The following is a 21,015-nucleotide window of genomic DNA, read 5'->3' as shown; positions in this document are numbered from 1 at the left end:
ACGACCAAGCATGACAAGATGGCATGGCAATTCTGTACGAACAGATAAAAATGATGCATGAACTCAATTGCAACAAAGCTTGATTAAAGTGGAGTTGAATTAAGCTGAGGTAAAACTGAGAAATTAAAAACTCCGAAACAACCTTAGAGTTTTAACTAGGTTGATAAGACAAGAAACGGAGAAGTGTCATTACAATTTTGAAGAACGAACCAAGTCACAATTTCCTAGAGCAGCAACCAATTTTTCTCACATTTATGATTTATGTCTGGCATTTCAATATATTATTAATGAATCGAAATGTTAAAGCAACCAATCTCTTCACGGCGAAATGTACTTCACATAAAAAGCACACTCCTAAATAAATAAATAATGTGAATACACTAAGAAAGGGTGATTGAAGTAAAGAGGTATCATACCACAATCTTTTCATAGAGGACGCCGTCGATAAGAATGCTGACATTGTCTTTGGTAATAGCTGATTGATCAGGAATCTGAATAGCCTCTTCCTTCAAAGAGTGAGCATAAGCGATTCGATCGACAAGAGGAATCAAGAAATGGATTCCAGATGGCAGCGTCTTCAAGTACTTTCCAAATCTCTCTACCACAAACGCTTTCTTCTCCGGCACAATCCGTACCCCCCAATTCACAGGTGGTGTAATCTCATAACTCATGAATTATAATAAATTAATAATAAAAAAACGGAAGAAAGACAGGGAGGGAATGGAGAATGAATGTACCTGGTGAAGGGGTCGCGGCCGGTGCGGAGGAGGCGGGCGGAGATGGTGGAGGAGAGAGGAGAGGAAAGGCGGTTGTTTGGGGCTAAGTGAAGAGAAGGGGGTTTAAATAAGGGAGAATTGGAGGAGGGAGTGAAGAGGCGGACGGAGATGGTGGAGGAGAGAGGAGAGGAAAGGCGGTTGTTTGGGGCTAAGTGAAGAGAAGGGGGTTTAAATAAGGGAGAATTGGAGGAGGGAGTGAAGAGGCGGACGGAGATGGTGGAGGAGAGAGGAGAGGAGGGGGGGGGGCTCTGCCTCTGGAAGCGGTGGAAGCCGAAAAGGAGGAGAGGTGGTGGGAGGTTCTTACGGCGTTGCTGAGTAATAAATGACTCCTCCTCCTCCACATTTTTCTGTCTCTCTTTGTTGTTGCTGTTGAAAACCCTGGGCCTCCTTAATTATCGAACCCTCCCTCCCTCCCTCTCACACTCTTCGCTCTGATCTGCTCTGCTGACCCTTTCCCCGACTCTCTCTCTCTCTCTCTCTTCATGTCTACTTAAATAATTTATTTAAAATAATTTATAAAATTATATATTTTTTAATTTAATTTTTAAATTTATAAGATTTATTTCTTATTATTTTAATAAATTTTAAAAAAATAAAGCATTAATAAATTATTTTCCACCTCATTTTCTATAACATAACCAAATATTAAAAAATATTTTCTAATTTATTTTCTATTACATTATTAAATATTAAAAAATAATTTATTTTTTTAAATTAATTTTCTTGAAATTAATTTTTTTAAAAAAACTTATTTTCCAGTAAATAAACAAAATTTTAATATTCTATGAAAATGAAAAACAATGAGAGAATGATATAATTTTTTATAATATCTTATTTTAATTTTTTAAGTTAGAGAGCTTAGATTTATATAAAAGTGAGGTTTCACAATTAATAAATAATAAGACAATTTAATCATTTTTAATCAGAAAAACAATAGGAATAGATGATAAAAAGAAGGGCCCTGTAGTTAAACTTCTTTTCTTTTTAAGCCCAGGAGTTTATCATATTAATTCTTAAATTGTTTTGGAATTAGATAGTTTGATATTAGGCACTAGGCAGTAAGATACCATTTAGTAGCTAGGTTTGTATCTCTTATTGTTTCTTTAGATAGTTATCTTATGATGATTCTTGGGAAATTGTTTTTGGATAATATATACAAGAAAAGGTGTTTTTTACTGTGACTTTTGTGTAAAACAAAAAAGAGAAAGGGAAAGGGAAAATTAATGTCAAAGAATATGATATTCATTAATTATTCGAGCATGCACGTACCTAGCTTACTTACAAAATTGAAGTCAGCTAGTGCTTCTTTAACCTAACTAACACAAAATTATACAAGAGGGTTTCTTGAACTACATGGTGTAAAATTAAAGTTGGAAAAGACATGCGAAAAACTAAATCTCACCTTCCAAAAACAAAGAACCGATGCAACCATGCCACTACATATGATCAGTGTGAATAGAGATGAGCATTATTAAAAAAAAAAAAAAAAGAAGAAGAAGAAGAAGAGAGATTTATGAGATGAGCATTATTAAAAAAAATAAAATCCAAATTACTTTGATTGTTCGAACCAAGTCGGGTGGTAAAATTCTTAAAGTTTCGGCATGCCTATAAATGTATGATTAGTTAAATCTTATTACTTGTACTTCTTAATATACATGTAAATGTGTGATGGACTGAAAACCTTGAGTTAATGAGCTTTTTCATGTTATTTGACTCTTGAAACTGACCACTTACCCATATATTACGTCCAGGAATATGTCCATACTATGTGTGTGTCTATATATAAACGAAAGGTATGGGGCTCTACCTATCCTTATTATTGGTAAAGGTTTGTATTCATGGGGAAAAGTGGTTGTCTCTTACATGAACTTTGGTGCTCCCTTCAAAAGACTGAAGAATTTGAAAGTAGAATGCAAATGTGATTCATATGTATGCTACCGGCGCATATCTCAACCTTCTTACGTGATGCTGAAACTATTGATGCTGAATACATACAAATGGGAGAACGAATCGAACAAGGAATCGTAGGTAATTAGATTTTCATATTTTATTTCTATTTGTAGTCTGAATCTTAATTGATTTTCGTTGATTGTTAATATTCTCAATCAATTTCATTGCTTAATCTCGATTACCGTATTCATGCTTATCCAATAACAATCGAAATCGGTAAACGTCCATGCATGTTCTAAATTACTGTAGCAAACTGGAAGCAGAAAAATTCTTAATATGAATTATTCATAAACATGCATGTTCTAAATAAGGCTTTTGAATCCTACGCTGTTATCTCATTGCAATCCAAGTCCATGGTTATGAGTGAAATGCTCTGTTTCTGGCACCGGCCTCGTCTTCGCTTCATCGTTGCTACCCGTTTAATACTGTAAGTGCTGTAATATGCCTCACCATTTCTTGTAGGTGCGAGGTTGATGTTCGACAGCTGCATCATTACGAGGAATGAGTCGGTCTCGTTTGCAAGACTTAAAGAAAACAAGAAAGCTGACAGAGGGAGTTTGAAGAACAGCGTGGCAGTCTTATTATTCTGTGTGATTTCTACGGTGCATGTACATAGTTTATATAAAATCATCTTGTCTAAATAAGTAAACTGACAGACTAGCAACAAATCTTTAGGATTTAATTACAAAAACTACAATCAAACTAAATCTCTAAGATATGATTTACAAATCAAGCTTTAATTGTTTTGATTCCGAATCCTAACAAGACTAGCCACCAAATTACATATTTGATTTTTTTTTCCAGTTGCAATTTGCGGCGGCATCCCATTTCCAGGTGCTAAGCTTTATCAAGGTTGCTTATTCACATTACTATTTTGCATGCATAAATCTATGCTAGAAATATTTGGAACTACTTACTTTGCCAACGCTTCTGTTTGCATGATAACACTGCCCAAAAGTAGGCAAGGAACAGAGCATTAGAATTGGTTGTGAAACGAGGACAGCGCCTGGTTGATCCGAGTGATGGAGAAAAAGTGGATGATTGGAGTTCTCCCATGGTTCTCAGGTCTTGAAAGAGTTCGACAGCGCCTGTTTTGTTGAAGAATCTTTTGGTCTTCATCACCAGGCATGAGGTATTTTAGTTGTATGGATTCCTAAGTTCTCAGAACTAGAGCTCTGATACCATAAAGAAAATGATAATGCGAACGTTTTCTGTATTTTTTTTTTCAATATTGCAAAGCTGTACGACATATACATGCAGTTTACATATAATCTGATCCACCATTCTAGGAGCTATTCTAGGATTAACCTTGATAAATTGTTAATGAATCGAAATGTTAAAGCAACCAATCTCTTCACGGCGAAATGTACTTCACATAAAAAGCGCACTCCTAAATAAATAAATAGTGTGAATACACTAAGAAAGGGTGATTGAAGTAAAGATGTAACAACTGCTGCATGCATTGGTTCTTTTTTTATAGATGAAACACCCAAACCTTGCATCAAAACTAACCAAAAAAAAACACGCAAATTAAGTGACTGGAAAATATTCCATGTATCGAATAAAACTAATAAAAAAAAATAAAATTAAAACACAACCATGAAGGAAAACAGAAGCAGTACGAAAGAGGAATCCAATTCTCTGAAGCACTCTAGCGTTCTTCTCATGTCAACCTCCACTTGGTATCTCATAAGGTAGCGAGAATGTTTATTCCAAACTTCACTGCAATAGAGAAAAATACAAATAATTTTTTTTTATTAATGAATCCGAAAGCGAAAGAAAAGACTAATCAAAGGAAATAGCACAGAAAAAATAGCATAAACTCTTGCACGTAAAACCTTAAGACGTCAAATAATGCTTGCAGAACTTACCTCATGTTACTAGCTCCGTTGTTTAGTTTCTTCTTGCACCATTCCTACGAGCATTCTTCTTCGTTCTTCTTGCCTTCAGATTCCATTGATCTTCAACCACTTTCAGAAACCATGCTGGTTTTCTTGTTCTGAACACAACGTATCCCATTGTGACTCCAAACACAATCCCACATCCATACCCTATTGCCACAGCTTTCCATCCAAATCCTTCTCCAAAGAATGCTGAATCATCTCCATCGTGAAAGTTTGATGGCTGCAATGGTGGTGCCTCGTCACTACTGCATTCTTTTGGCATTGGAAATCCACATAAACCCAAGTTTCCTTCAAATGAGCTTGCATTGAACGTGTTGAACTGGTTTCCACCGGGTACGGGCCCTCAAGCAGGTTATTTGAAAGGTTTAAGACTTCAAGAAATGTTAGATCTGTCAACTGTACTGGAATTCTTCCAGTAAGAAAATTTGAAGATAGATCTAAGGATTCCAGATTGCTCAACATTCCTATTGATGATTGAATATGACCGGTAAGGGAATTATGAGAGAGGTTGAGTTGTTGAAGTGCTTTAAGCTTTCCGATCACCATTGAAATCTCTCCGATGAAATTGTTGTTTGACAAATCAAGTATTCTAAGAGTGCTTTGGATTTTCGCGAACTCAATATCAAACCCTTTCCATGTCACTTTTATGGAATAGGCATAGTCAGAGTAATTTCTTGCCATCATGTAAAATGAATTTTGATCAGAGACCATCATTGCTTCAAAACTATTGAAATACCCTGTTGGCAATGGTCCACTCAAATTATTGCTGGAGATGTCGAAAATCCGTAATTTGGAGAAGGAATTATTAGCAATCGGACCATTCACAAAACCCTGGAGCTTATTGGACTTTAGGACAAGAACATGCAGCTCTGGAAGCATTTCAAGGAAATAGGGGAACGCATCCTCAATCTTATTGTTGCCAAGATCAAGAATTTCCAGCATTGTACAGTTGATGATAGACAATGGTATTTTCCCTTCCAATTCATTGCCATTTAGGTTGAGATATCCCAAGTTATTCCCCTTTGAAAATGGTGAAAAAATAGTGCCTTGAAGATTATTCATGCCAAGATTCAAAATTGAGAGAGAGTTGCTAAAGTTCCCTAAACATTGTGGTATAAAACCACTCAAGCTGTTGTTGGACAAATCAAGGAGTCGAAGGAATATAAGCTTGCAAATAGAAGAAGGAATTTCACCTGTTAATTTATTGTTGGATGCAAGAGCAAGGGCTTCCAGGTTCTCTTGTTTGAAAATTGAACTTGGGATTGGACCATGCAAGTGGTTGTTTCTCAAATCAAACAATTTCAATGAAAGAGTACTTATTTGAGAAGGGATAGGTCCTAAGAGTTGATTATTGGATAAACCTAAATTTTCAAGGACGGTCAGGTTACCTAAAAAATCTGGAATCCTACCTGAAAAATTATTGCCATCGAGATATAAGGATTGAAGTTGCACAAGGTTTCTAATTGATGATGGAATCCGACCGCCCAAATTATTACCTACGAGGTCTAAACGAGTGAGCTGGGTAAGATAACCAATCAGGGTTAGATTTGACCTTATGATATTAGAGTTTTTAAGAACCAAAACTTCCAACGACTTTAGATTATTGAAGAAGTCATTTTCTAAATAAACTGAGATTCTCGTATGAGAAAGACCCAGTAACCAGAGGGCATTGCTCACATTGGATGAAGGAAAAGAGCCAGTGAGGTCGTCGTTGTATGTCAAATCAAGTGATTCCAGGTTTGGTAGGAGAAAGATGTTACCTGGAAACTTCCCTTTCAATCCACAACCCCAAAGGGCTAGAGCTGACAAGGATGAGGACAGATTCGCCAAGGAATTAGGTGTGACCAAAGGCATATTTACATAACCCAAACGGAGACCACTTAGCTTGGTTAGGTTTTGAATAATCTTGTCAAAAGAACTTGGTTCTACACTCAAATAGTCATTGAAAGAGAGATCAATTGAAACCAACTCAGTGAGCTGTCCAAGATCATATGGAATTGAAACTGTCAAATTGTTGTATCTAAGATCCAACTGCTGGAGGTGCTTGAAATTTCTCATTGAGGATGGGAATTTTCCTTGTAATCCACAGGAATAGAGTACGAGTGATGACAAAGAAGAAGACATATTCATCAAGGAATTGGGTTCAACCAATGACATGTTCACCCAACTCAGATAGAGTTCTCTAAGCAGGGTTAGATTCTGAACAAGCTTGTCAAAAGAAATTGGTTCTAGACTTAGATAGTCGTTTTCATTTCCAGAGAGAGCAAGTGAAACCAATTCAGTGAGTTGCTCAAGATCATATGGAATTGGACCTTTAAGATTGTTAGCCGCAAGATCCAGCTGCTGGAGGTGCTTAAATTTTCTCATTGAGGACGGGAATTCTCCTTGCAATCCACAGGAATAGAGTATGAGTGATGACAAAGAAGAAGACAGATTCATCAAGGAATTGGGTGCAACCAATGACATGTCTACCCGACTCAGATCGAGTTCTCTAAGCTGGGTTAGATTTCGAACAAGCTTGTCAAAAGAAATTGGTTCTACACTCACATAGCCGTTTCCAGAGAGATCAAGTGAAACCAATTTGGAGAGCTGAGAGATTTCCGACGGAACTTGACCTGCAAAGACTGAGTAATTTAGGTTAAGATGTGTCAGGTTGGAGAACTGGCCAAATCGAGAAGAAATATGGGAGCTTTGGAAATCATTGTCAGAGAGGTCGAGGTTTTGAAGATGATGCAGGGAGAAGAGGGTGCTATTGGGATGGAGGGTGCCATAAAGCATGCTGCAAGAGAGGTCCAGTGCAGTGACTTGACCGGTTTGCAGGTCACAAGAGACCCCCATCCCACAAGCAGCAGTCTGTACCCTCTTTCCACGACTCTCTCTTGGGATGCTGGCAACGCCCTGAAGCAGAGCTACTAATGGAAAAGGACTCTTTGAATTGGAGCAAAGAAAGGCTTTGGTCAGGAGCACAGAAATGAGATGAAGAGGCGTAATTCGATGATGAAATTGTTGCGTGAAAATGGAAGAGAAACAGAATGGAAGAGAGAAATTGAGAGAGGGACAGTGGTGAAAACCCCATGGTGGCTGGCCTTACAGGATTCGAAAGTATATTTGGAGTGTCGAGCGAGAGATGAGAAATAAAGATTTGCATTGGTACTATTTATACACAAACCAATCAACGTTTTGCTATTCAAATTCCGTACCAAAGAAAAAAATCTTGGGCCGTTTCCTTTTTGTTTTTTACCCCAAAGTCTTTATTTCTTGTATATAATTTTCGAACAAACTAATAGTGCTCATAAATTCTGTGGATATTATTGAAAGTGGGATTTCTGCGAAGCTTTCTTCGTCCACTGAATTTTTTTAAGATATTTTTTTAAAAAAAAGAAAAACAACACACAAGATTCTCAAAAGGATGAATGTTTTTTAATAATTTACACGTGTAGTTAATTCACAGTTTAGGCATACGTCTATATTATATTCATGGGCACACGAGTCAGCACTATTCTTATTATATTTCTTCAATTTAATATTTCTTCAAGTGAAAAAGTAATTGTAAAAACACTTTGAAAAAGGATTTAACAATATTAAAAAATTATATAAATTATATATTGAAATTTCACTTAATAACTTATGTTTTTTTGGTGAGATAGCTCTTTAATATGATATCAAAGCCTTAAAGATTAAATGATCACGAATTCAAATCTCACTATTCTAATTCTCTCTTCTAATTAAAATTTAATTAATAGCATAAGACAATGCTGACCTGTGCAAGTTTCAAAAACCAAATAACTTTCACTTGAGGGATGTATTAGAGAGTAATATAATATCACATATTGGGATCTCACTTAACAGTTTAAACTTTTGTGTTGAGATGATTTTTTAATATGATATTAGAGCCTTAACAGTTACGAGTATGAATCTCAGAACTTTAATTGTATTTGATAAAAATTAAACATAAGATAGTGTGTGTCCATGCAAGTTACTTCAAAGGGTGTATTAAAAAATTATATAAATTATAAATTAAAATCTCACTTAACAATTTAAATTTTTGAGTAAAATGATTCTTTACAAACCACAATACAAAACACATACCAACAATCTTTGTGCAAAATCATGAGGTGATTTCTAAGTTTAAGAGTAAGCTATTTAATTTATTTATTTTATTGCTGCTAGTGAACTCGATCTTCTTTGTTTCTTTTGCATGAGTTGCCTATAGAGCAAACGGTTTCTTATTGTATAATCTACGTTCACAAATGAAGTGGCTCCATGATTTTTGTTGAGAGTAGATAATATCCCTACATTTACATTTGCAGCAAGTTTATGTGCTAATCTTCATTTGGTGCTGATTATGGAATTGAAGGTTGAATTATTCAATTGCAAATATTTCTATACAAGTAGGTCCCTCAGTTGGCTAAACAATAGTATTGGAAACACGGCAATATTAATTTCCATAGTTGACATTTTTTGTGGAAATTATTTCTGACTATTCATAAATAGTTCATTAACAATTTTAGGTAAAGATACGTAAAGATGATTTACATCTGCAGAAAGTGTATGTGCTAATAGATACAGTTTGTGCTGTAATTAGAAATTTTTTTGTAGCTCGTCCGATGGTCTGTCCTTTTCCTCCTTGACCTCCAAGTCTTCCGGAACTTGGATATATTGTCCAACAATTACGTGTGGAAAAGATGGAACTGAATGTTGAATTATTCAATTGCAAATATTTCCATAGCAGAAGGTCCGTCCCTTAATTGACTATACAGTAGCGTTGGAAACACGGCAATATTAATTTCCAAAATTGACATTTTTATGCAAATTTCTGAATATTGAGAGTCCATTTACAATTTTAGGTAAAGATACAAAAAGATGGTATCCCTCTATATATTTCTTTTTAATAATCATGAATGTCTAGATCAACTTACATAGATCAACTTACATGTAATAATATTAATAATTAATTTTATAGATATTAAAATTAAAATTTTACATGAAAATATTTTTAAGAGAAAAAATTATGATTGATTAATGTGAATATTCAGATAAGTTTTTCTAAAGTATATTTAGGAATGAAATTTATGTGAAGCTTGCTTTACATACTGAATTTAATTTCCCATAAAAAACCACAAAATTTTTCAATAATTTACAAACGTAGTTAATTCGCATCTTAGGTATGTGGCCATGCATGATTTAAGCACCAAAACGTGGATAAAGTATACAAGAAATTATTATGTCTGTTAAATAACCATCGTTGGTCAATTTTTGTCGTTAAAACAATCTTCTGAATACCCTTTTAATGTTTTGAAGTTCGATATTGAATATATCATCCATTTTTCTTTAGAGTAATATATATATATAATCATCGAAATATATTGAAAAGACCATTAAACTAATAATCAAAATAAAATATAAGGACAAGATAAAAACAAAAAAAAACAAACTTAAGAGGAAAAAAATTGATCTGTTACAGTAAAAACAAAAAACAAAAAAAAATTACCTAAAATTTCTTATTACACCTCTTTAGAGTAATATTAATTAATGCATATAATCTAATCATAATCAACTAAAGTTCTGTTGGTGTCAAATTAATATTATTTATATTTATGTTAGTTGTGTAGCATCTTAAGTGCTGTTTTCTATTTGAAGGTTCCATTGTCATTGTATTGTACCTCAAAATCAATAAACCTTTGATTATTATATAAAAAAAAAATCATACTATTAAATCATTGTTGTTCACAAGTACTTGTGCACCCATCGAGCAAATCGGAGAGAATTAAAATTATGGAAGGAAAAATCTTGAAAACCAAATGTAGAAGATAAAAAAACTGATCCATTACTCATAATAAAATACGTTCCAGCAAATTCCTCAAGTGATTTTAAATATTCTAATTAATTAAGAGCAAACTATTTAATTAGAATTCATTTGTATTTTTTAGTAGGGATTCCTAATAACATTTTTTCTTCACCAAGTGATTTCTCAGCATGCACTCCTCAAATAATTTCTAGCTTGACAGACAGACAAACAAACAAAGGAAAGAAGAAAAAAGAAAGAGGGAAAGTAAATACTTGAGATATATAAAATATATATGACTAAAATGACTAAAAATGAGAAACCCTATGTCAAACTATCGCTTTATATATATTATTTTAAATGACTAAAATGCCATTAAAATAATTAGCATTTAAAATGAGTTTATGATTTGAATTGGCAATCCAAAAAGTTCTTTCTTTTTTCAAGTCTGTCCCTTTTATTGACCTTCAAGTCTCCGCATCTAATGTATAGTGTCAAACAAGTGGCGCAAAACATGGGACTGAAGGTTTAATTATTGAAAGTTTAAATATTTCCATACAAGTGTTGGAAACACGGCAATATTAGTTTCCAGGATAATTTTTGTAATTTTGGGCTTTTGTTATAGAGTAATTGATTCTTTGAAATTATAGTGTCAGTTATGGTTTGAAATATTTTTTTGTTTAAAAATATATTAAAATAATATTTTTTATTTTTTAAAAATTATTTTTAAGATCAGTACATCAAAACGATCTAAAAATATTTTAAAAAATAATTTTTAGTAATTGTTTTTGGAAATTTGAGGGAATGCGGTTTCAATCGCGTTCTCAAACGAAACGTGCTTGTGAGTGTGGTTGCGGTTGCTTTTCGAAGTGCTTTTCACTCGGAAATATATCAAAATAATATATATTTTTTTTAAAAAAATTTATTTTTAATATTAATTAGTGCATCAAAATGATATCTACAAACATTAAAAAAAAATTGAAAAAAAAAATAATTTTTTTCAAAAACACTTTTAAAATACAAAAAAAAAAACATAGCCTCAAAATCATATACATAATAAGAATATGCAAAGAGTTTTTTTTATCTTATTAAAAATACTAGAGATTTATTCAATCACTATTATGGCCATTAAAAACATAGCTTAATAGATAGAAAGAAGAGTATAGAAAAACTCAGAAGAGTGAGAAAACTTACTAGCACGACTAAATCCACAACTAAGTCATCTTTTCTTAGAACTCCTTGCTTGACTAAATGATCTGCAACTTGATTCTTTTCTTATGAACATGTTCAAAACTTTCAGAATGAAGCCTATTGCATCCATTTGAAAAATCATTGAATTTAGTTTGCAGGTGCCAAGATCGCTTAGCATTTGTTCCTTTAATATAGGTAATGGCATCATGAGAATTTGACTCTACAGCCAATTGATTTGTAGAAGCGTGGCAGCAATCAATACTAAAAAGCATAGCTTTTTGAATTACGAAAACTTGAGCTTCATTAGATTTTATAGTACTAGTGGAACAAGAAGAACACCATCAATTCTTGATGGTCTTGGTTTGCAACTTGAAGACGCGTTAACATTCCACTTCAGCATACCTGATATGAGGTAGCAAAGAACAACCACTTCTCATATTTATGTTGTTAGTCCACGTGAAATTCTGACATAAACAAATAATCAAATGATAATTCAGATAGGAAATTTTATTTCCTTCCACATATAAGCTAAGCTGGAAGAAATCTACCGATTGCCTGTTGAAATGATGATAGAGCTCATAACCAACAAATAGGGGTATTTTCAGAACATGGAACAGAAATCTCTCCCTTCTTCCTTGATAAGCAGCTGGGCAGCCCAATGAGAAAAAAACAGGAAGCTTTGAACTTTTCTTCTCTTTTATCTTCTTGTTTTTTTTCACTTAAATGAAGAGTAGGAAGTGAGAGATTGGGTTCTTTCCTTGTTTTCTTGGAAAATCAAGCGTGTGGGATAGTGTTTAGGAGAGGGAAAGTGAGAAATAAGTAGTTGAAGCAAGGTATAATGAAGGGAAAAGGAGAATTGAGGAAGAAACTTGCTAGAAAAGTGCCAAATGAGGTTCAAAACTCTTGGGTAAGATATCATACCTCTCTAATTTTTATCAATTTATGTATAGGAAGGGAAATTATGATTTTCTACTCTGTGGTTTCAGAAACTTTGAGAAATTGGTAACGTAATTGTAAATTGTTGATTTAGGGTAGGAGGTGAGCTTAACTATTAAGAATGTCATAACTCATTTGTAGGTTATTTTCATTAAAATTTACTGTTTATCCTTCTAAAATAAAAAATAAAATACATAATAATAATAGCAAGGAGACTAGGATTTTAGCAAAAGTAAGCTAAGAGGATTTCAAATATTGAGTAAGATGAAACAACAATTTTGAATGAATAGGGAGTCCAATTGTACCCTAAAACTAAAAAGACAATACAGATTGAAGCTCAAATTAAATGATTATTGAACGAATTTGCACAAAGATTAAGTCCAAAGATATAATTAGATTTTTAATAGGTCAATTTCATTTAATTATGGGCCAAATTAAAAGTTTAGTTATATTTAAGAATTATTTTGGGTCCAATTAAATGATTTAATTAAGTGTAAGGACTTAATTATATTTTAAATTAGTCATTAATTTTTTAAGGGATTAATCGGTGAAAACTTAAGTTTGAAAGTTTAATTTGGATTTAACTGAGAAGATTGAAATTTTAGATGACCAAATTTAATTTTTAAAGTCAACTGGTTCAAATCAAAGATAAAATTGTAAAAAAATTAAAAATTTGAGGTTAATTAAAAACCAAATTAAAGAAATTTACAGTCAATAATCTTTTTTAAAAGATTGAACTCTAGGAATCCAATTGATTGAAATCAAAAATGAAATTAAAAAAATTTAAAAATTTTATTGTTATCTATTTTTTAGGGTTACACACAAAAAAAAGAAAAGAAAACGAGAACATACAAAGTTTTTTTCCAAAACCCTTTTAAAAAATTACGCTCTTTTCAATAAAGAGAGAGAGAGAGAAAGCTAAATGCAATTTTGATGGCACTATTTACCATCACCGTGCGTTGCAGGGGAATAAGGTTTTCTTCCCTTCATTTGCAGCGTCTTTATCTCTCCTTTTCATTTGTCTAAAAACAACAACACAACCCATACCCCCTCGTAACCTACCATTGAGATGAAAAAACAGAGGGGACAAGTCCTGTAGGCAGCTGCACAATAACCGCTAGCCACTTTACCTTTCCGACATGATTGGACATGGGTAGAGTAGCTCTTTTTTTTTTATATATATATATTGTTAGGATACTGCTATGCAAACCCAACAAGATAAAAAATAAAGAACATAATAAAATAAGAGATGACACATAAGAATTTACGTGGTTCACTAAAATTAGGCTACGTTTACAAACAAGTATAAAAAGATTTTACTAAGTAATATGAGAATTACAACCTCTCTCTACTAATAGGAGAACAACTGAAATTTCTCTAATAATAAGAGAAAACACCTCACTTATTTTCTCACAAATATCTCACAATTTTGTGCAATTATTTTCCCTCTTTTACTCTACTCTTCCCCTTTTATTTATCTATTGTGTATGCATTAAGGCTTGGATGTTTTACTTATTTATAAGCAAGTATCCATACATGATACAAGAGGCACCAATTGGTGTTGCAAGCGGCACCGAAATGGTGTTTTTTTTTTTTTTTCCACTTAGCTGGCACCTTACAGAAGACAAGCAAGTTACACTGAATTGGTATCCATTTTTTTTGTTGACTTAGCTGGCGGTGCCAGCTAGCTTCACATATATACCCCTAACCGGGAGGTAAGGGGAGGGAGAAGAAGATGAAAAAATAGAGGAAAAATAAAACAATAAAAAAAAACGAAAAAAAAGAGAAAAACAGAATGGGTAGACAGACTGGATAAAGATTATTACATACCTGATAATCAACCATGCACAATCTCTCAAACTATATCGTGCAATTATTGAGCTATGCATAGACATCTTAATTTAATTAAATCGAAGTCCACGGTAATAAAGTTGTCATGCTTGTCTCTCATGGAGTTAAAAAGCTTGTGCATAGGTCTGTTCCTGGTTTATTAAATCTCTTGGCATGACCTCTTTCATTGGTGGCTCGCCCCATGCGATTAATATTCATGTGGATTACCCAAAGTAGCATTTGAATTCTGTAAATTACCTTCCTTTTTGTTCAATTTCCTATGTCTTTAAAATTTTGTGATTGACGTAAGCCTAATTAAGTGGACAACATTGTAGTTTCGATAAGCCATAGTTTTTATCTGTATGTCCGACTGAGGCTCGTGAGAACAATGTAAACAAAAACAAACAATCAAGATTATGCTATTCAAATGATGGTGGGCTTATCTCTAATGCTTATATGGATGAGTGGAGGAATGGATCACAATGTATTGGGCCAGAGGAAAACACACTCTCAATAGTTCCAGTTAACACACATGAGCCTCTGTTAACTACTTACTATAAGGCTTCGGACCAACAACTGATCTCATGCTTAAATGGCTCAGTGAAATATAATAAAAACAAGATGTTTGAGTTCTTCGTCACACCTATAGCAGAACCAGAGGAGATAGCAGAACCAGAGAAGGAAAAGAAGAGAAGTTCAACAAAAGAAAGAAGAAACTTTCCTTAAAATCAGCTACTCGTAAGGGGAGAACATCAAGAAGTAGAAAAGAGAAGTCTGCTAACCTGGAAATCACTGAAATGTCTATCTCAGATGATGAAATCAGAAACAGAAACAAGGTTATATGCTCTGGCATGGACATTCATGTAATGGAGAAGGGGATCATTCCCCTCGGCAACTGGAGCAAAAACCACCTGTTGATAGTAGAATGGAAGCTAAGGCTTGCTGGGAAGTTGGAAAGGCCATTCTTTAGCTAGATGATGATAATGATCAGATTGTGGAAACCTTGAAGGTTTTCATAGATAAAGAGCGGAGGATTGGAAAGGAAGGTTGGAGTAACAGTAATGCTCCGATAAGATATTCTAGATCTTGGTATGTTGTTCCCTCAGTTGGTCTTTCTGGGGCCTGCTTTCTATATGGAATTCTCCCAGCTTTAATGTCACGAATACAATGGTAGGATATTGCATATGTTAGGAGATCCAAACATTCAAACACACATAAATTTACGTGGTTCGACAACTTGCCTACTCCACGGAGCTACTGGTTTGTATTAATCAAGCTCAAAAGCAATACAAACAACAAAACAAGGAAGAGGAGAAAACTTCTCAACTCAACTCAACTCTCCCCCTTAGCTCTCTCTCTGTGTTTCTCTCTATCTCATGGCGCACATCAGCTATCAATGGCACTCTCTATTTATAGCTGATGTGGGAGACAAGGTTCTTCTTTAGTCAACAATGGTGGACAACAATTTCTTTGGTTAGGCCCCCACCATGCAACCACCATTGACTTTAGCCATGTCTAACATGGCTGCCACCAACCATGTTGTGTCCACACCCAACAATCTCCCACTTGGACATAAATGGCGCTAGATCTGTTTTTTAATCTTTAAGTCCAACTGAAGCTTTACACAGCTTCAGTTTATCAAGAGTGACTCCTTTGGTTAACATGTCAGCTGGATTCTTGCTTCCACAGATCTTTTCAAGTAATAGTTGTTCATCGTCGAGCAGTTGCCGGATGAAGTGATATTTGATCTGTATGTGCTTTGTTCTGGAGTGAAATGCTGGATTCTTGGCAAGGAAGATTGCACTCTGACTGTCACTATACAAAGTACCCTTTCCATGCATCTTGCCCAATTCTTGCAGGAAACTCTGTAGCCATACTATCTCTTTTGCGGACTCTGAAACTGCAACATATTCAGCTTCTGTCGTTGAAAGAGCAACTATCTTTTGCAAGGTAGAACTCCAAGAAACAGCAGTGCCTCCTAGAGTGTATATATAACCTGTAGTACTCTTTCTGCTATCAACATCTCCTGCTAGATCAGCATCTACAAAGCCTTCAAGTTTCAAACCGCCAGCTGTGAAAATAAGACATGTCTCCGATGAGCCTTTTAAGTACCTCATGATCCATTTCACTGCCTCCCAATGCTGCTTTCCAGGATTGCTCATATATCGGCTTACAACTCCCACTGCATGGGCAATATCTGGTCTAGTACAGACCATGACATACATCAAAGAGCCGATAGCTGAGGCGTATGGAATCTGGTCCATGTATCCACGTTCTAGCTCAGTTTTTGGCGACTGGTCTCTACTGAGCTTGAAATGATTCCCTAGAGGTGTACATACTGGCTTAGCATTATCCATACTAAACCTGCTAAGAACCTTCTTGACATACTCTGCCTGTGAAAGCTTTAGTATGCCTTTGTCTTTGTCTCTGATGATTCTCATGCCAAGTATTTGTTTAGCAGCTCCCAGATCCTTCATTTCAAACTGTTTTGACAACTGTTGCTTTAGCTTGTTAATCTCTTCCATGCTGGAACCTGCAATTAACATATCATCCACATATAGCAGTAGAATGATATAGGAGTTGTCAAAATGTTTGACATAGCAACAATGATCAGCCTGACATTTTGTGTATCCCGTACTACACATGAAGTTATCAAACTTCTTGTACCACTGTCTTGGAGCTTGCTTCAAACCATATAGGCTCTTCTTTAGTTTGCAAACTTGACTCTCCTTTCCTGGTATTGCAAACCCCTCTAGTTGTTGCATGTAAATGTCTTCCTCCAATTCTCCATGAAGAAATGCTGTTTTTACATCTAATTGTTCAAGATGTAAATTTTCTGCAGCTACTATCCCCAGAACAACTCTGATTGTTGTAAGCTTCACAACTGGAGAAAATATCTCAGAATAGTCGATCCCTTTCTTTTGCTGAAACCCTTTTACAACAAGTCTTGCCTTGAACCGTTTGCTTCCGTCATGCTCGGTCTTTACTCTGTAGACCCACTTGTTTTGTAAGGCCTTCTTTCCTTCAGGCAGTTTGGTTAACTCCCAAGTCTTGTTCTTCAGCAATGACTCCATCTTGTCCTTCATGGCTAACTCCCACTTGCTCGAGTTTCCATCTTGTAAGGATTCTTCATAATTTAATAGTTCACCACCATCGGTCAGCAAGATATAATTCAGTAGAAGTGTGAACCGTTGTGGAGGCTTTATAGTCCTGGAAGACCTACGAACAGCTGGTTCACTTGGCTCTGCACTATCTTGTGTAGAAGTGGTGGGTACTGAAGTGCTTGAACTGTCTTGTATGAACTCTTGAGTGGTAACATCAGGAAGCCCTTCTAATTGTATGAATTCAGATTTCTGTGGACTCGTATCTGAATCAGTTATCTCTAGTTCTGTACTTGATTTGTCTTTGTACAAAACTTTCTCGTTGAAGATCACGTTCCTGCTTCTGATAATCTTCCTGTTTTGATCATCCCATAACCGAAATCCAAATTCTTCATCTCCATAGCCAATAAAGAAACATTTCTTTGATTTGGCATCCAGCTTGTTGCGAGCATCAGAGTCTACATGCACATAGGAAACACACCCAAAGACTTTTAGGTGAGCAAGCTGTACTTCTTTTCCTCTCCAGACTTCCTCGGGCAGTCTGAACTCCAAAGGTACTGATGGTCCACGGTTGATCAAGTAAACTGCAGTATGAACTGCATTAGCCCAGAATGTTTGAGGTAGCCCAGAATGCAACCTCATGCTTCTAGCTCGTTCATTGATGGTCCGATTCATCCGTTCAGCAATACCATTCTGTTGTGGTGTGCCTGGAACTGTCTTTTCCATTCTGATACCATTGACAGCATAATACTCCTTGAAACCTCCATCAATGTATTCTCCTCCATTATCAGATCGTAAGCATTTCAGCTTCAAACCTGATTCAGTCTCAACCATAGCCTTCCATTTCTTGAACGTGTCAAACACATCAGATTTATTTTTCAGAAAGTAGACCCATACCTTTCTGCTAAAGTCATCAATAAAAGTGACATAGTACCGAGAACCGCCAAGAGATGCTACTGGAGCTGGTCCCCATAAATCTGTGTGCACCAGTTCTAGTTTTCTTGGTCTTAAGGTCCTGCCAACCTTTAAGAAACTGAGCTTCTTCTGTTTTCCGAGAACACAGCTTTCACAAATGTCTAGATGAACATTTTTTAACTCTGGCAGCTTTCCCTTTGACTGAAGTATCTTCATCCCCTTTTGACTCATATGGCCGAGTCTGCAATGCCATAGCTATGCCTGATTTTCTGCTTCAGTAGAGGCAATTATATCTGCTGATCTTGTGGTCATATACAGAGTGCCAGTTTTCTTTCCACGAGCCAAAACCATTGCTCCCTTTGATACCTTCCACATTCCTCTAGAGAAAAGGATTGAATGGCCACTATCATCAAGTTATCCGACCGAGATCAACTTCTTCTTTAGTTCAGGAACATGCCTTACATTTTGCAAGTTCCATGTAGATCCATTCATTGTCTTGATTTGCACATCTCCTATACCCACAATATCCAATGGTTGTCCATCGGCCAGATAGACTACCCCATAATTTCCAGCAGTGTAATTTTGCATCATTTCATGGTGTGGAGTACAGTGAAATGAAGCTCCAGAATCAAGAACCCAATCATCAATAGGACTATGTACTGCAAGGATGAAAGCATCTTGTACCTCGTCTGTAGTGGCATTTGCAGAATCAGCTTCAGGTTTCTTTGGTTTTGTGCAACTCCTCATAAAATGGCCAGGTTTGCCACAATTCCAACATTCAACCTGCTTCCTGGGTCCAAACTTGCTTTTGCTTCTGTACCTGGATTTTGATCTGCCTCTGGATAAGCCTCTGTCTTGTCTCCTTCCTCGAGTGTTGATGTTGAAAGCTGAACCTGAACTTGAGCTTTCACCCGAGTCTTTTCTTCGTACTTCTTCAGCTAAAATCAGGTCTCGGGTATCATCATACTTTAATTTGGATTTTCCAGCTGAGTTGCTTACGGCTGTTCTCATACCTTCCCAACTGCTTGGAAGTGAAGCTAGCAAAATAAGTGCTCGGATCTCATCATCAAACTCAATTTCAACGGATGACAATTGATTTGTGATGGTGTTGAAATTATTAAGATGCTGTGTAACAGAGGTGCTTTCTGTCATCTTCAGGTTGAACAGCTTCTTCATCAAGTGCACTTTGTTATTTGCTGATGGCTTCTCATACATCCCAGACAAGGCTTCCATCAATCTTGCTGTGGATTTCTCTTTTGTAACATTATGAGCAACTCTTCTTGACAATGATAGCCGGATAATGCCCAAGACTTGTCTATCAAGTATTTGCCAATCTTCTTCTGACATGTTTTCTGGCTTGCTCCCCAACAGAGGAAGATGAAGTTTCTTCCCATATAGATAATCTTCAATTTGCATTTTCCAATATCCAAAATCAGTTCCATCAAATTTTTCAATTCCTGCAGCCTTTATTTCATCAGCCATTTTTACTCTTTCTCGGATTTGAATCTCAAAAATCTGACCTTACAGATGTGTCCGGAATGGCCAAAAATGCTGGAAACGACACTGAGATCACCCAAATCGGACTTCAGATGGCTCCGATTTAAACAATCAAAAATTGAGATAACTGGACGCCGCAGATGAAGCCACGTGGCAGGAGGAATAGTCGCTGCGCCACACCGGATCAAAACCCAGTTGTGCTGACGTGGCTAGATGACGTGTCAGACACGTAGGCAATGTGGGGTCCACCCAATCTGACGTGGCAGATCCACAGAGATCTTCGTATGACGTGGCAGTGGTGACGTGGCTGATGACGTGTCTGATGACCGTGTCGAACGTCTGCTGTGGCAGGTGACTTTGGCTGCTGACTGTGCCGAACGGCTGACGTGGACGCTGACGTGGCAGAGTCGAGTTGCAGTAAACGGCGAGGAAGACGCGTGAGGCGCGTACGGCGCGTCTGTGCGCGTGGACAGTACTGGTGGTGGCGCGTGCAGGCGCGGGCGGGCATGCAGGACGTCGGATTTTTGCCGGGTTTTCACCAGTGGATTCCTCTCGTCGTGATCTTCACGGTGGTATGTTCAAAAACACGTTTTGAGAACTTTGATTTTTGAGTTTGGATCAAGCACCCTCTTTTTCAAGAACTTTCAAGAACAAGCTCTGATACCAGTTGTTAGGAGATCCAAACATTCAAACACACATAAATTTACGTGGTTCGGCAACTTGCCTACTCCACGGAGCTACTGGTTTGTATTAATCAAGCTCAAAAGCAATACAAACAACAAAACAAGGAGGAGGAGAAAACTTCTCAACTCAACTCAACTCTCACCCTTAGCTCTCTCTCTGTGTTTCTCTCTATCTCGTGGCGCACATCAGCTATCAATGGCACTCTCTATTTATAGCTGATGTGGGAGACAAGATTCTTCTTTAGTCAACAATGGTGGAAAACAATTTCTTGGGTTAGGCCCCCACCATGCAACCACCATTGACTTTAGCCATGTCTAACATGGCTGCCACCAACCATGTTGTGTCCACACCCAACAACATATAGAAAGAGTCTTCACATAGTACAATACTGATTGAGTGCTATTTATGGATTATTCCTCAAAGAAAGAATTGTGGAGCTATCTGGT

At 36.0% G+C, this 21,015-nt stretch overlaps 1 protein-coding gene, 1 long non-coding RNA gene and 1 pseudogene across 2 annotated transcripts; all 3 read right to left on the bottom strand.

The window, feature by feature from the left end:
• Window positions 1-132: 132 nt before the first annotated feature.
• LOC105111644 (uncharacterized) lies at window positions 133-1,183 on the bottom strand. Its single transcript, XM_011007067.1, has 4 exons — window positions 1,017-1,183; window positions 738-975; window positions 417-666; window positions 133-155 (listed from the first exon to the last, which is right to left on the bottom strand). The coding sequence occupies exons 1-4, from the start codon at window positions 1,117-1,119 to the stop codon at window positions 144-146; spliced, it is 603 nt and encodes a 200-aa protein (XP_011005369.1). The 5' UTR covers window positions 1,120-1,183; the 3' UTR covers window positions 133-143.
• Window positions 1,184-4,156: 2,973 nt separating this feature from the next.
• LOC105111645 (receptor-like protein 12) lies at window positions 4,157-7,789 on the bottom strand (annotated as a pseudogene).
• Window positions 7,790-15,521: 7,732 nt separating this feature from the next.
• Window positions 15,522-21,013, bottom strand: LOC105111646 (uncharacterized). Its single transcript, XR_839637.1, has 2 exons — window positions 20,932-21,013; window positions 15,522-15,558 (listed from the first exon to the last, which is right to left on the bottom strand). It is a non-coding gene; the product is annotated as an uncharacterized LOC105111646 (long non-coding RNA).
• Between the last annotated feature and the right edge of the window lie 2 nt (window positions 21,014-21,015).

The sequence above is a fragment of the Populus euphratica genome, unplaced genomic scaffold (assembly GCF_000495115.2).
Source record: "Populus euphratica unplaced genomic scaffold, PopEup_1.0 scaffold464.1, whole genome shotgun sequence".
Classification (NCBI taxonomy): Eukaryota; Viridiplantae; Streptophyta; class Magnoliopsida; order Malpighiales; family Salicaceae; genus Populus; species Populus euphratica.
This window is presented reverse-complemented; position numbering and strand designations above follow the sequence as displayed.